The sequence below is a fragment of the Tyto alba genome, unplaced genomic scaffold, assembly GCF_018691265.1.
Source record: "Tyto alba isolate M040663 unplaced genomic scaffold, T.alba_DEE_v4.0 Super-Scaffold_17, whole genome shotgun sequence".
NCBI classification, from domain to species: Eukaryota; Metazoa; Chordata; class Aves; order Strigiformes; family Tytonidae; genus Tyto; species Tyto alba.
Window position 1 is genome coordinate 14917548 of NW_024881279.1, and position 16999 is coordinate 14934546.

Sequence of the window (16999 nt, forward strand, 5' to 3'; positions counted from 1 at the left end):
CTATGGCAAATGAAACTCCTACCCCTTCTATGATACAATGAGTACTGTTCATACAAAGCAGAACAATTTTGAGAGCTCAATACCCTGTTTTCCAGGATTGGTTCTTGAAAGATAACTGGCCTGGCTTCCAATTTCTACTCTAAATCAGATGAAATGGAATTTTCAACCTAAATGTCCCACATTCTAAGTCTGAACAAGAACAAGTGCTCTCACTGAAAATCAGGGACATAGCTTAATTTTCAGTTTTGCATAAGGACTGACCTGGGAGGTATTTCCTGGGAATATTTCCCAGAGCAGGTTCTGCAAGCATGACAGCCAGGGGATATCTAGTTTGTGAATTCCAAGAAGATTCAGGCATCTCAGTAATGCAGAGAGATGGCAAGACATTGTTGACTGTTTAAACAACGTTGTAAATAGAGAGAAAGGAGGTCCTCCGACGCTCCAGCTTTCCACCTTACACACACAATTGGACAAAAGAAAAAATCTAGTTCCTTGCAACAAAAACAATTATAAGACACTGGCATTGCAAACCACGTTCTCAGTGAAAATCTCTATAAACCCCAATATATTTATGCCAGTAGTTTTGTTGCACATTAAAAACAGACTACTGTACTGGTAAAAGGATGAAGATATGAAATTTTCAATCAGATACCAACAAGAGAAATTCTATAGTGAACTGCAAAAAAAAGCCACAAACCCAACTAACATTTTATCCGTTACCAAAAGGGCAAAGTCTGTCATCACATTTGCTGTTTGTGTATTTCAGCATACAGAAGAGGTAAAGTTTAATGATAAAGACTCATTTTGCTTATTTTATGTGTGGAAATTATTTCAGACAGCAGTGTCACAAGCTTAATTCAGGAAAGGAACTTGGCATATTTTTAAATTACACTAAAATGAATGAAACTTGGACACCAATTTAAAGCATATTCATAAATGCTTTCTAGAATAGGAGAAAGAAGCTCAGCTGTAGCAAGTTCTTCCCAGACTGCAGCAGAAGCTACTGTCATTTTGTACTTCAGTGCACACAGAAATCCCACATAATTTTTATAATACAGAAGTTACTTCAAAAATACACGTACTTTTGTGTACTTTATCTTAAAATATGGTATTATTTTCCATTTTGCTTGCCACATTCAACTTAATAATACACCCCAGCTATATTATCTATGGTTCTGAAAAAAAAAAATGCATCTTGAAAGGGCTGAGATGATCTTAATTAAAGTGTCAAATAATGCATGTATACAATATTGCCTTTACAAAACTGATCATGAATTGTTTTTTTTTCTGATGCACTTAGATTCCCTAAAGATTTTTCAGTGGAAAGTGATTTGAAATTTTATTTCACAACACAAGTTTTAGCTACATAGAAAGTTTGATAGAGACACCAGCTATTAAATTCAGTATATATAACAGACTGTGTTGCATGCATTTAATTACAGCACAGGGGCTAGAAAAAGTCCCACAAAACACCTATTTCAAGGACAATTTTAACCTCTTGACATCATTGATAAAGGGAAACAAGCTGTCACATAGTTCAGCAGTAAAGGAGGATAAAGGACTGATAATAATCCCCGTGTTCCTCCCATGAACTCCAACAAAGCATATAAATGAGACTTTTAAAGCTGTAAATTGTCCATCAAAACAGAATAACTTTTGCTAATCCTTGTGCCACAAACTACCAATCCATCTGGAAAGCTATTTTTTTTTGCATGTGTTTACAAGGATCTAAATGTCATCAGATAGAAAGACAAGTAAATTAGTAGCATGCGAAAAAAGAATGAGAAAAAAAGACAAAAAAAGACAGAAATAAAAATTCTGAAGCAGTTAACCATAGAAAAAGTACGATTTGCAGAAGTACTTACAGCTCTCAATCTCCAGTGTGCAGTTCTGCTCATCCAGCGGATATCTCCGTAAGTCCATCATACAAGCAGCTGTTGTTGTAATTCTGGGAAGGAAACAGAAGAGTTTGTTGATATGTCTTTTTCCAATCTTTCCTTGATCAGACGTAGTTGAAAGAAGAAAATGTATCTCTACATAACTGATACTCTACCCTAATTTTAATGAAATACCATGTCTGCTGCTTAACTAATGCTGTTCTAAGAAGTTTATGCCAGTCTGGTGAGCAAGCAGAGTGCTTCCCCTTTACATACCATTATCATAGTACTGTAAGCTTTAACAATCATCAACCCATTTATCCTGACAACATGAAGCATGAATTAGGGTAGCAGTATTCCTTTCATTTTACAGTGGAGGACTTCAAGCCGAAAAGGAAAGGCTGCAAGAAAGGTGGAAGAGGAAATCTAAAGAGGAACAGAGAAAGACGCGTACTTCATATCCTGGTTTAATACCCTAATCCTTCATGAAACTTCATTCTTCTTTATTCTGTTCAATAGTGTTTTACAAATGAAATATTAGTTTATCTTCACATTAGAAAGCAAACATTTTCAGGACCATTTTCACAAAATATTTATACCATATTTGTTCCTCCGGATTTCACCAAAACTACATTAATATTTGTCAAACGTGCCTAACAGTTGTTGGGAGAACTGTCTGTACCATCAGTAAATCTTTTTCTGATAAATGTCATGGAGGAATATGACACTGGGCTGAATATGAACCAAAGTGCAATTCTCAGCAGCATTTTATTAACTGTGTTCCCATCAAGTCCTCTTAAAGTGTAGGCAAAAACAAATTCTTAATTTATTCCACACACATCCCCCCTCCTCTAGAGCATGCTATATAATCTGTGGTAATTCAAAAATATTACAATTTGGAATCTGCCAACAGTCAAAATAGTAGGTCCTGCACATACTCCACATAAGGCATGGATTTAGTGCATAAACTGAGATGTTTCTAGCCTTTCTTCTCTCCCCCTTTACCTGATAAGACCCCTTCTCCTACAGCTGCTACAGCCTGGTGATTTATACAGACACCTCAGAGAAGCAAGGATTTTCTCCTGTGTGTTAAGTACAGCTGACTGGCCAACTGCACCTGCAGAATCTGCTTCCACACCAGTAGAAAAATGAAAGCATTGCACAGCAGCCAATTGTACAAGCTTTCTTTGAGCTGAAGGTTGATCAACTCATTTAGCTCAAATCATAAAATCCAAGATGATGAGGGTGTGCCTCCAAAATGGGACGCAATTGGACAGACAGAGTGCCTACAGCACATGCAGACACTACATGACCCAACAGCATCAGCAGCCACATCTTTCCAGGGTATTTGTGAGAGACTGGGTCACCAACAGTTTCCTTCTCAAAATCCTGTCCCCCTGCATGACAGCTACTGGCCTTTCATAGTAAATACTTAGACTGTTCAGTAACTGTTTAAAAAACTTCTTTTGCATTCTTGTACAATCTGACTACAAGGCAGAGAACCCTTTAATGTGATGGACTTCATTCTTTCTCCTTAAGCACCTAGTAAGAGTTCATTAGGAGCAGGAAACTACAATTGCCTGAGAGGCTCAAAAATCATTCCAAATTGACTCCAGCAACCCTCTCCCACAAGGCACTTAAGAAGCACTGAAGCCACACAATATTTTCATTAGTATCCTTACTGTCCAGAAGAAAAGTCCCTGTAAATATCTTCAAAGAAAATAGAACAAAAGTAGAGGCAAATTATTGCCATAAACACTTTTTAAGTCCTACCTCTTTCTTGTCAATCTAGACAAGATCCCTTAATTTTACATTTTGACCATTCATATATATTGGGCTCTCAGAGAAAAAGAACACTTTTTGTCACTAAGTTCTTTCTTTGATCACTACATGGGTACTAACAGAACTGATTTTGAAAATATAATATTTTCAATCAGTGTGGGTCACTGCAGATGCTTCAAAACAAAGCTTCCTGGAGTGGACAAAAACAGGTGAAAAGAATCCTTTGGCTCCCCCTTCCAGCTTTTAACAAAACCAGACTGCTGAGGAATGTATGTTTGTTGATAGCAAGTGCAAATGGAGCAAGCAGCAGTATATACTGTTAAAAAAACTCTTTGCAGTTCATACTTGATTCCTTATTTTAAAATTTGGAGGAAAAATCAAAGAAATTGCTCTGTTCCAGTATCAATGTAAGATCAATTATTTTGGGGAAAATTTCAAAAAAGATGGAGTAAGACCAGAAAAAAATTACAGCTCATGTTTTCTGCTGGGTTATGTTTTTTGGTGGGGAGGTTTGTTTGTTTTCTTTTGTTTAATACCCTCAGTTTTTTCCATATCTATGTGTATATTATAGTAAAGAACTTTAGAATAATATCAGTAGTTCACAGAGGAAGAGGCAGAAGCAGAGATTTACAGCCAAGGTTTATGTGCACAAAAGAATTGTGGTAAATACCAACGTAGTTGACTATTAAGTTTTCTAATACCTTTCTCTGCACTAAACACATTCTTCCTACCAGAGTACCAGACCAGGGACTTCAGCACAAAGACAAAAGCACACCTGTGCCATCCTCAGCAAAGTGTCTGTTCATACTGATGGTGGAACTGAGCACTCACAATTCTGATATATCTGCAGTAGGATCTGGGTGCAACTAATACCACAGAAGAGGACAAAGGCTGCAGCCAGTGAGGAGAAAAGCTCTGTGGGGAACACTATCAAATCATTAAATGATACACTGCCTTACCTCATCGGAAAGTAAAGAAAAAAAAAAAAAAAGTGGCACAGTAATGAAAATGATCAGTAGAGCAGAGTTTCAATCAAGGCTAAACAGCAGTTTTGAATAACATATTTAATTCAACTCACTTGTTCATTTTTATCTATAATGCAAATCCATTGAAATAAAGAAGTCTGTCCTTGCCTCTCTATGCACCTCCCTCATATCTTTACCCTCACATTTACCATAAAGTAGAAAAAGTTCTATTTGATCTTCAGAATTATTTAAAGAACAAAACTAGCTTTTGATAATTCTTAGTGGTTTGCAATTTCTGGTGAAAAGCTAAACCAAATTTCCAATGCAAGAGCATGCAAGAGTTACCACCTTAGAATACTTTTAAAGTCGAGACCTATACCTTTTCAGACAGAGGAAGAAACAGTCGTTCATTGTAGTAGTTAGGAATACTTGAAACAGGCATAAAGTCTCTTCCCCAGAACAGAGCTATATCAATTTTCATAAAAGGATTAAAAATATTTTTATACAGGCTGAACTAGTGCAGAAAATATAACATTGTATTTTGCATAATGTAACCTTGAGAACACACAATGAAAAAGTGAAAGCTTTTAAAAAACAACACTGTGACTCAACGTATTACAGTCATTAGGGATGATAACAGAATAACAGTGCTCTCAGAGAAACACTGCATGAAATGAAACACATTACAGAACTCTCTCATACACTAATCTTTTCATCTGCTGTTAAAGAAAGAGAAACCTTGTGATATTTAATTTATGATTCCTAACAATGCAAACCAATATTCAGCTTCTTCTTTTATAATCTCTAATTTGAATGTAGACTGATTATGGAACACAGAAAAAACGCAACCTGAAGCACTAAACTGACTTAATAAAGTATTATGAAGTAGACCTAAAGAAAACTTAATGTGTCAAAAAAAGCATTACTACATTGTAAAGAAACCTGCACCACAATTAACTTGCAGGGAAAGTAAAGTTTGCTGTCAATAAATCAAAATAAATCTGATAATCTGAGAAATCTGAAAATCTATGTGAGTATCTATGATTCAAATAAGGATTGAACACTGGCACTGCTCCTTTCACAAGCCAAAGTTGAAGGCCATAAACAACTTTTTTATAACCCTTCCAATTCTTCAAGTGATGCAGAAAATAATACTATCCCAGCAGTGCTAATAGTTCTTATTTTTCAGTGCTATATAGGGGACAGTTTTTCAAAATTCCATAGATTTTGCTCTTCTGACAAGTGGGATTTCATATTCAAAATAGCAACTTAAACAATTCTGACATCACCAGCAAAGAAAAAAGAGCACTGAAAGACAGGAGAGCAATGATAATGATACATGGAGATGGACAGAATACAATTCCCTCTCAGAGCTGCAGTGGCTCTGCAAAGCTATGAGGAATAAGCAGCAACAGAAACTTATCTCTGCCCTGAAAGGAAGCAGCCCTGACCTTTAATTACAGGATTATAGACACAACAGAAATGATGAGCAAGAAGGTGACAATTTCAGATAGGTCCTCTGAGTAGAGTGGTAGTATAAGAACTATATAACACTCTCTTAATTCTAGCACTGACAGATCATGATACTATTAAGTCAAAGACAGAGCTGAAGCCCAGGAAAATGAAAAGGCTAATTCTTTCTTTACATGTATGCACATACATCCTGTCAAAGGCAATGGGAGATTCTGCTTCAGATTTGTGTATCTGAAGGCAGACTATGACTCCCTATTAACAATATCAGAAGCAATCCAAAGAGCCGGCAAGGAAACCATGCTCTCTAACAGCCTGCATCTCTTTGTCATGGACTTCATAAGAATCTTCTGCATACACTGACTGGGAGTCACAAACTCTCTGAATTAGTTACTGAAACCATGTACTGCAGCTAAACCCACTGTTCACTTCTGCTTCTTGGAAACAGTCCTGCTGTGTGACAGTTGGAAACATCAGTGGCAGCAGCAGCCAGCAGAAACAATTTCAAATACGTGGAAATCTTGGAACAAAACTGTAATGTGATAAATGTCTCTCCTGAACAATAATATTGGATTTAGACATATGTGTCAAGGTTGTTAGACATACTAACAGATCTACTTTTAAATTAAAATAGATTTATGGCTAATTATAGAGTTCACAGAATTCTTCCTTCACGTAAAAGATAAGCTTCCCTTCTACAATCACAGGTTAAGAATTGGCTTTACCAAACGATAAATAGTGACACTTCTACAAGTCCATCATTAAATCTATACATTCATCTACTGATTGCTATAATCTTTCAACTATAAACTGCATATGGAGTTTCTCAGTGTAGTTTTGTAGGAAAAAGTTTGCAATTGTTTTATTGATGTTGATGTCTCAGTTTGAGATGAAATGATATGCTCAGGCTACCCAGAACCTGTAATCTGTCTCTTCTAAAAACATTTCTCAACATTTAATGAGTATTCCAACCTAGCTCATTTTTCTTACTCTGAGATTCACTACCTAATGACATGTAGATATCTTTCCCTTGTTTCTGTTGTGTGCAATTCTTGAATAGTTAGGTACTCTCTGAAAACACGAAGTATATTTGTTAAAGCTAGAAGACACAACCATAAAACAAGCTAGGGATAAGAAGGATATGATGCTAAAGCATTTTCAAAATGTAATACAAAATATAAAAAAAAATTGTGTAGCTGATAAAACACAAGGAGTCAGAACACATACAGAATCCTCAACCTCATTAATTTTGTTGTTTATATTGCTGGTAGAAGAAGCATACAAGATTTTTAAGAGCAAAGTAAAATATATATGCCTCTAGATCTTTCTTGGGAAGAAGCCCTGCATTACTGAAGAATACTCTGTTGTGCAATCTGTGTACCAGCTGGAAAGAGTCATGGAAAACTGGAGGATTTAGCTGTTATTTCATGGTAAAGGAATCCTAACTCAGAAGAATCGAATTTTGCTGCAGATTTCCATGCAATGATGCCCAATTTTCTGCCATATCTTTCTGCATGTAGCACTTTAAACTGTTCTTTAAATTAGATAGCACTGCCTACTATTCTGTCACTGAGTCCAAACTTCTGACACATCGTGTTCATAATTTAAATCCCTGCAAAAAGCACACATCACTGCAGTTAAATCTTCCAGTGCAATAACCTCAGCTTTAGAGTGAAGTAATTCCAGCCCTTCTCTGAAGTAATATCTGCTTTTCCAGAAGATAGCACCCATACAGCACAATGCAGCAGCTATGGCAGAAGAGCTCAGAGGAGCACTTCATAATTTTAATATTTTAATCACTGGGAAATGTATCCTTCTCTTTCAGCATTCACTTCACTTGTCCCTTCAAAAGGAATCAAAATAAATAAAAGGGAGAATGCAAAAACACTCCAGGATTTACAGAACAATGAAACAATATAAGCACTACAGCTGAGCGACTCAGTATGCAACAACCAACTTTGGAATAAAGAGCTAGTATACCTCCTCCACTTATACAGAGTTCATACTCCTTCTGCTTGCTTTATGACCACCACTGGAAAACAGAATTTTACTTTCAAAAATTTTTCAAAATGTGCTCCTTACTCTGGTTGTGAAAATTGTACATCTATTTCACTCAGATAATGTCCGCATTCAAATAAAAAGTACGTTGTTTCAGCTTCTTTCTCTTAAATATTTATATTGCTACCACCCAAGGCATGTTGCATGTTCTAGTAATTCAACTTTATGTACATGACAGTATAAGAAGCTTAAAATTTATTGCATTCTCTTTAAAAATAGCTCATTTACAGTTCTGATATTATATTTAATACAGACTGTCTTAAAACTATGGAAGAGAGCTAGAATTTTCTAAGAAGGCACAAGGATATGGTGGCTTTTTAATCAATTCTCAGTGCTTAAAATAACTGGTGCTTAGTTCTAGTGAGTACGTTGGACTGTAAATATACTATACATTAACAATTTTTATTCCAGGATGATAAAGATACAATGTTTAATTAAAAAATTGAAGAGCTAGGGAAAAAAGGGAATGTATTCTCTGCAAAATATGCACTGCTTCAACACACAAATTGTGCAGATAATACTACCACTAAAAACATAGAAATAAGGATGTACGGATTACCATAGGTAAAACTGTATGAACTTTGCTCGCAGGCTACCTTTGTATGCCTTAAGAGAGTAACAAGTACAGTAGCATTACCATCCTATAGTGCAACACTTGCCTTTGGAAGAACACTGTCTTCTTTCCCTCAGGAGCCTGTGTCTGAATGCTAAATCATGTGGGTCTTAGAAATCAGTGTGTAGCCCCCTCCTCCTCACCTCTGAAGTGTCTGCAGTAGTCAACTTCCACCAATTGCTGGACCTAGCTCCTCATAGAAACCACCTGCAAGGCAGATGGTGGTGGTGTTTACACAACCTGCAGCTCCTGCACCATCCTCTCAGTGAAGAACTTGTGCTCTGGATGCCGAGCTCACACAGAAGCTGCATTCACTTCTTCGCTACTTTCTTAATCTATACTTTCTGTGACAGTCACTCCTGCAAAATGCTTTATTCTCACAAAATGCCACTGCAAATATTACCAATTATTTGTCTATTCAAGGAGACATGTGAGTGGAAGGTTTTTTCACATCTCTGAAGAAAGGAAGTTCTACCCAAATTAAAAATTAATGTATAAGTCAAAACAATCTTCAGTAGAAAAAGGGACATTTTGTTTTATGATTGTAGCTTATTTAGTAATTCTTACAGAAGAAGGAAGATAAGAGCCCAAAGCTCCCAAGCCTCTGGCTTTTATAAGTCAGAATAAGAAGGCTTATTTTCCACAGGGAAATATCAGTAGAAATAATGAAGTTAAGTGGATTCTTCATAAGCAGAATTACTCTCAGATGCAAAAAGGTGGAAGAAAGTCGGTAAAAACCCTCTAGTGCAGACCTGAAATTATTCTTTCAAGAATCTTTACAACAAAGCACTAACCCATGAAATTCTAACCCTCACAAAAACTGACACAAAAGTAAAATGAACTCTCCCTGTCCAAGAGCAGAAGTCACACTGTAAAAGCAATCAAACAGGGAAACAGTTAACAGTCAGAATGAAGGCAAACTGCAAAGCATAGTAGAATAATAAACACAGGTTATTACTTATTAATTCAATTATGTTTAGAAATCCTCATCCACACAGACTGGAATGCAAGGATAACTGCACTGCCTGTGTGACTGCAGGATTTCAATTAGACCATTTACTTTCTATGCTTTCCCCCCCCCCCCCTAAACAATCTACAATATACCTTTCTAATTCTAGCAAAAAAATCTCATAAACATATAATTTCTTTCCTCTTCACTCTGCTCTAATAGAACTTAATCACTGATAGGAAGGAAGCATTTAATCACTTTCTATTTTTTTTCTTCTACTTTTTGTCTATAGACAACCTGGTGTTCCCCAAAGTGCATCAGAAACTTTTCCAGTAGCATGTCAAAGTGACTGGTACAACCAACCACAGGTGATTTGCTTACCATGAAAGAGAACGGGTAAGTGAAAAAATCCTCCTCTGAGCAGATCTGCAACCACAGAATTGTGTGCTAACACTGATGCCTTTGAGCAATCCCTATTGTCTAGGCTATTTCTAGTGCCCCCTTTCCGTAAACATTCCAGACAGCATTACCCTAGGCTGCCTCTACCTATGACCAAGTCTTAAAACAAATTTAGATATTTTTTTTCTTCTGTTCTGCTTTTACTGACGACAAAGAGGATATTCTCCCATTCATTTCTACCTGAATAGGTCTAAAAAACAAACTGCCATTCACCAGATACACAAATTCAGAAAACAGAGCACATTGAGCAATCCCCCCAAATAAGAGCCACAGATCTCCTGTGTCACAAGGGAGCTCATCCTGACCAATTTGACCCACTACAGCACAGTTACCTCACCTACTGCAGCCGTAATGTGCTCTGCATGCCTTGAAGTACTCTTGCAAACTGGATCCCCTTACCTCTGTTAACAGATACCACTTTCATTCGCTACCTGAGAGAGGTCAGCCACTATCAAACAGCTGTACAAAAATCAAAAGAAAATTTTTATTTCTGATAAAAGCTGAAAGTACAGGCAGTGGATAAGCACATTAGAAAGGCCTTCATGGTGACGTAGTTAATATCTCTACTGTCTCCACCTTCCCTCTTCCCTCATGACTCTTCTAAGTTTAACATAATGCAACAAGCAAAAAAGAGAATGAGAAACTGCCCCTTTTTGTACTATTATTGAACAAGCTGATCAAATCTACTGTAATAATTCAGTAAAAAAAAGCAAATATCCTTGTAATTGACTATTGTCATAAGATCAGCATGCCTTGCTCTGCAAATAAACATTTCAGCTTCTCTCTGGTATTTAGGGAACAGTAAGAGATACATATCCAAATACATAATTCCACCCTACTGACATCCTTTCAAATATCACTCTAATATCAACTGTCAATAAAGGGAGAACACAAGTAAATAACACAGATGATCTTAAAGCTCTAAAGCATCTGAAGTACTGCCCTCAGAATTTAGGTCTACTATGCTAACATATTAACACTACCATTGGCTAGATAAACACATTGACACTAATGTATCATTTCACTTTTAATTTTACTGAGTGACCATTATTTATAGTTAGTAGGTGGTAATGCTTCATCCCTCTGTGGCAATAAAGTAGGGGGTGAAGTCCATGCGACAGATTGTGAAGTCTATGACAGGTTTTGCAGGGCTCAGGAATACATATATCACTGCTAATGGTAAAACAGAAAATAAAGGAGTATTATATTTCAGTGAGGTTGAGACTGTCCATACGGCCATTAATCTTCTATCTACAATGTCAATGCATGCAATACTAATTGCAAGCATGTTTGAGTATCCTTACCTGATCAGCATCTCCAGGGGCTCTGGACATGGTTTTAAAAAGAAATAAACAAGGAAAATTACATCTGTAATGAGAATCCTGCTTCCCTCCTCTCTCCCGCACCTCATTTTTGATTGTAGGGTTCATGATTTGATATTTTCAAAAACACATCTTTCAGGACTAAAACTCAACCCAAAGAGAAAGGAAAATGGAAACCCTATTTTTAAGTACGCCTTGGAAGTACCTGCCTTGGTATACACAGTGGGTCTCAAAGTATATGAAAGCATGATATAAAAAGAAGGAAATAAAAATATGTTTGAAATACTTAGAGCAATTCAATCAAGTTCACAACTGAGCAGCCATATAAAAAACCAGTACTGATTTCATTTTGTGCTCATATACTTCATGAATGAGAAGCAACAGAAATACATTAATGCACACACGTACATAACAACGTAAATAATATATGCTCCCTAATAGTCCTTCCTTGATACATCCTGTTTCTGATTTGTAGGGCTTCTCCCTGCAGTTTTATTTTCATTTTTTTTTACAGCCAAACACTGTTTTCAATCCCTGCCAAACAAACTAACAAGAATTGGGTTTCAGTGATTGAGAAGTACTACATATCACCTAGTTTGTTATCCTTGATTTTATACAAATCTTTATCATCCATAATTCATGAACTCCACTGCTGCATCACCTAAGTCAATTTACAGTTTTAACGCAGAAAACAAAAGCTGACCAACATGTTAAAGCCACGAGACCCCAAATAATGCCTAACACTGATCTACACAGTTTCATTCCCAATAATCTTATTTTTTACCATCATTTTTATCTAATTTCTTTACACTATTTGATTTACTAATTCCTGTAACTCATATGTTAACAACAAATCTATTATCTCAAGTTCTTTTAGGTTTTTATAGCAAAAAGTTAACATCATATGACTGGAAAAAAGTAATAAACATAAAAATACACTGAATTTTTTTTTCTTTGGGTTTGGGGGTTTTTTTTTTTTTTTTTTGACAGCTCTGATGTCAGCACATCTGACATACAAACTGCATACACACAGCATACAAATATATCATTGGCCAGTTTCCAAAACTGTGTTAATTCATGCTCTTAAGAGTGTAGGCACATCAGTACTCAGGGTCTATTTCAAGATATTGGAGTGGTACAACTGACATAATACATAATGACCTGGAACATCTTGTAGAATTAAAAAGGGCACTGTGAAATTACAGGTAAGTCCTTGGGGGAAGGATTTAACAGTTCTTTCTGCAGCAATTTTCATGTCCATAGACTAGTTATTACTAAACAGTATCAAGTTTATCATTGAGGAGTGAGAAATTTTCCCCTAGAACAAGGAGAAATTTAAAGGGTTGAAAACACTCAAATAAATTAGATACTAAAAATAAGGGAAAAAAAGCCCAAACAACATATCTATAATAAAATTTAGTTTTGATACTGATGTTAATCATGCACCATATAGCAAGTATTTCATACTAGTCTACTTGCACAAGTCTGCAAGACCTGTGGATCCAAGCATCTAAGTGCATTACAGGCATCAGTTACTGAAACCTCACAAAACTGCAGAGGGATAGGCTAAAGGCATTTTTAAGGCAGAACGAATTATTTCAGTGGCATAACCTCAATTAGGATTCAACAGTCAAATTCTCTGGTCCAATGTGGCTAGTAAAATACTACTTCCTACTACTTCTCTTGCTTTTAGTTTTCTGTAAGAACCACTCCTCCTCATGTGCTCGCCGTGATCCACAGAAAGAGGCTGGTGCCGCACTGGTAAGTGGGTGGGAGGCAGTATCATCAAAGGAGGACAAGCAACAATACTGCTGATTGGATTTGAATTGCCTGGTTCTGTTTCAGCGATGTTTTAATTCCAGAAGAACATCACATTGTTTATTCTGTAGAATAGACTGCTACTTAATATTTTTAAGAATATCTATTACTTATCAATAAATGTTTTAGTGCTCATATTTACGCTTCCAAGTTACCCAAGCAGATGTGCATGTATGCCAAACAGGACATCAAATCCTGTACTAAGATGCGTATCTGACAAAGTGGGTGTGCAAATATGAAAAACATGTATTATGCTAGTACACATTTTTTCCATTCCAGAACAATATTTTGAAATTATTGAGGAGAAATTACTCATTTAAAATTACTATCAGAATTCTTAAAATTGGCTACAATTTATTCCAGTTTTTGCTAATCATGATTTGTATTGAAGTACTGTCTATAAAGTGTAGACGAAAGAGACACATATTACGTAAAGCACCCCATATGTGCACACTAAGAACTAACCCCTAGGGATATAAAGCTACAGAATCTCACTGTTCACCTGAGCTCTGTACATCCAGAGTGTCAGGGAGGCTTCACTCCAATTAACAGCCAGATTTGGGGCTGTTTAAGTTGTCTTTAATAAATCACCTGTTTGCACTGCAGCTACATACCCCATCTGAGCAACTATACCCATGTGAACAGTATATAATTGAGCACAAAGAATAAAGATTTGGCAGATATTTTTAGGCCTAATTCACAGCATACAGGTTTCAAACAACAGATTGCTATTAACATCAACTGACTTTAGGTAAGGCTCCTGCAGAAGCGGGGGGGGGGGGACACCAACAAAAAAAAAAACACACATACCAATGATTTTATATATAAAATGCTATAATGGCGAGTTGGGAAAGGAAGAGGATCCCTCTTATTCATATGAATGCTTTAGGATAGGTCTGTCTCAGACAAAATATGAACAGGTTTTTTCTGCACAATTTATTCTTTAGCATTTATATTTTTCCTACTCAGGCTAATCTGGAAGTAGACGTCTGTGGAGAAAACCCGTTTTGCAGCTACTTCCGATCATACTCCCTCTTTTCTTTTCCCTGACAGAAAGGTCTACTGACATGATACCTAAGCCAGTAGAATTTTTTTTTTCTTTGACAATGAAAAAAATTACCTAAAACCGCCTCCTATCACATTCCAGATGTCATGCCTGGCTTCAGTGCTCTTCTAATCTATTGTGTTAGGCTTATACTGTCAATCCTCCATTTCATTTCTGGTCCATTTTAGACACCAAATACACTTACTACTTCAAATATATTATTAAAGTAGCAGCAATATTATTTTAAAAATGGGAAGCCATATGCTACTTTAACATTTCCAAATCAGTATCTAGATTTCAGACAAATTCAGCGTTAGTTAAGGGTTTACTGGATGCATGAGAGAAGCATATAAGAAGCGTTTTTTCTTTAACAATGTGTCAAACCTAATGATTAATGACCAATTAACAGACATCAAAGCAAACTCCAGCTATCCTGCTGAAATCCACACCCCTACATCTCCTCCTGTGCCAAAGTTAGGATGTTCAGTTACAACCTTTCTTTCCAAACCTTCATAACTTTGTTCCAAAGAGTAACAGGAAAAACACCCCAAAAACTTCTGACATCCTAGCAACATCATACTGGCAAGAACTGAAAGCTTTATAAGCTATATCTGAACAACAGAAATATAAATAGAAATGCTGTATAGAGGCTGCTTTTGGATATTCAGCTGGTCCTTTCTTGTTTCTGAAATAATATCTTTGAAATTTCCCAGTAACCAGATCTCAGGGGCTAGAACATTAATCCACGAACTGCAAAAAAAAAAAAAAAGTTTCTTCCCAATTACCGTATTTTTCTGCAGAATAAGTTTTTAATAAAATTTGTATTAAGACAAGCTTCAGTAATCTTACCAAGGTACTCCCTTTACCATTTTAATGCTAATCAGATTCATCAATTTATAAAAATGTCAAAGTTATTTGCAATTATTAGATTTGGGAGATACTTGACTCTGACCTGCCAAACAGCCGAAGATGATCCTGCACACAGCGTCATTATCAGACAGCACATGACCAGAGTCTCAAAGAGAATCAGAAGAGTTCAACTGATTCTAATCAGAGTTTAATCAGGTCTCTGCTTTTCATATACTTATGCAGACAGTGGGTATCACTTTTTACATCTTCTATATCTAGAATTACATTTTCACACTTCATGCTGTAGTGAAAGTTGAATAAATACATCAGCTATATATGAAAAATTTCTTTGTATTGTGTACTTTTATAATTTAATTTAGAAAACATGTCCCCCATTGCTTTTCATGTTACCTTCGCTATACCTGAGACCTTTTTTCTCCAAGAAAAAAATTATAAATAGTTCACATTTGAGGTGGATGAAAAGTCATCTGAAAAAATTCAGTCCTACCCTGAATACAGAAAATATACATTTGATGAGAAAATAAATGCTTATCTGAGATTTGTCAGACCTGTCCTGGAGTCATTCATTCCCTGTATTCAGGGATTTTTTTCAAGTTATCATTTTGCTGTAGAAAATACGTATTTCTTCTCTTCTTTTTTTTTTTTTTTCTTTTTTTTTAAACAATCTCTACAATTACTCCCATGCTTTACTTAAAAGTCTTTTATGCATAAACAATAAGACAACACATGGTGAAACTCAGAAAAAATAAATTCAGAGCATCAGGAAGGCATTTACTTAATTAAATGCACAGGTACTTTGAGGTGACAGAAAACACTGGCATAAAGCCACAAGGTGAAAACGTCACTGGCATAGCATTGAGCACAGAGCCATCCCAGAGGCACAGCGGTGAGTTTGATGGCTGCCGCGTCCTCTTTTACACATCCTTACCCACTCCCGAGCCTCAGCATGGGAGAAGTGGCCATCCAGCCACAGCCCTTTGGCAAAACGTGGAAGACTTCTCACAAAATTAGCATGTTCAATTGGCTTTAGAGGAGGGAATTTCCTGCAGAAAATGAAATATTTCCAAGGATTCACATTTATAAAGCAGGAATTTCAAAACTCAAGAGTTTGAGCTTGTTCCCCTATGTCAAACCTGTCGTTTACCAGAGGAATCTTCACTGTGATGAGCACTAAGCCTCTTTTTTAAATGTTGTTTTTTGTATTATGAATGTCCGTGTGTCAACACAATATACCAAATGATGGTAAGAGGATATGATAGTTTCCATTGTCTATTAATTGATTAAAAGGCAAGAACACCTTCTAATTTTCTTAATGTAAAAGGATAGTAAGAGTTTGCACCACTCCCTCCATAGTACTTATGGGAAAGATGTTCAAAGAGCTTTTTAAAAATAACAGCTCAACAGAAAATTCCTAGCAGGGATGTGGACTTTAAGTCAGCACTCTCTTCAATATGGAGACAGTAGGAAAGAATGCTGTATAATGAAACAGCTACACTTTTATGGGCAAGCATGTTTCTCAAGTGAGAAATATGAAAAGGTACCTGGAAATTATCTCTGCCATGTCTTGAATGGATAAGATAGTCCCGTATAAGCCAGTCCCAGCATTCTTCTCATTTCACAATATTCATTTCACAATACATATTCCCAATTAGTTAAATGCTGCACAAGGAGAAATATCCATCTGTTTGTTTTTTGTTTGGTTTGGTTGGTTATTTTTAACTGTCACAACATTTCAGTCTTTCACAAACAAACTTATTTTTAGATATTTCAA

The 16999-nt window shown here is 36.2% G+C and overlaps 1 protein-coding gene across 4 annotated transcripts in view; it reads right to left on the reverse strand.

Annotated features, from left to right (window-relative positions):
* The window catches only part of GABRB2 (gamma-aminobutyric acid type A receptor subunit beta2), a 170412-nt gene that overhangs the window by 75265 nt on the left and 78148 nt on the right, over positions 1 to 16999 (reverse strand). For all 4 annotated transcript variants that reach the window (XM_042790260.1, XM_033005722.2, XM_042790261.1 and 1 more), the window contains exon 7: positions 1866 to 1948. In XM_042790260.1, the coding sequence (XP_042646194.1) occupies positions 1866 to 1948 (83 nt within the window). The remainder of the gene's footprint in view (positions 1 to 1865; positions 1949 to 16999) is intronic.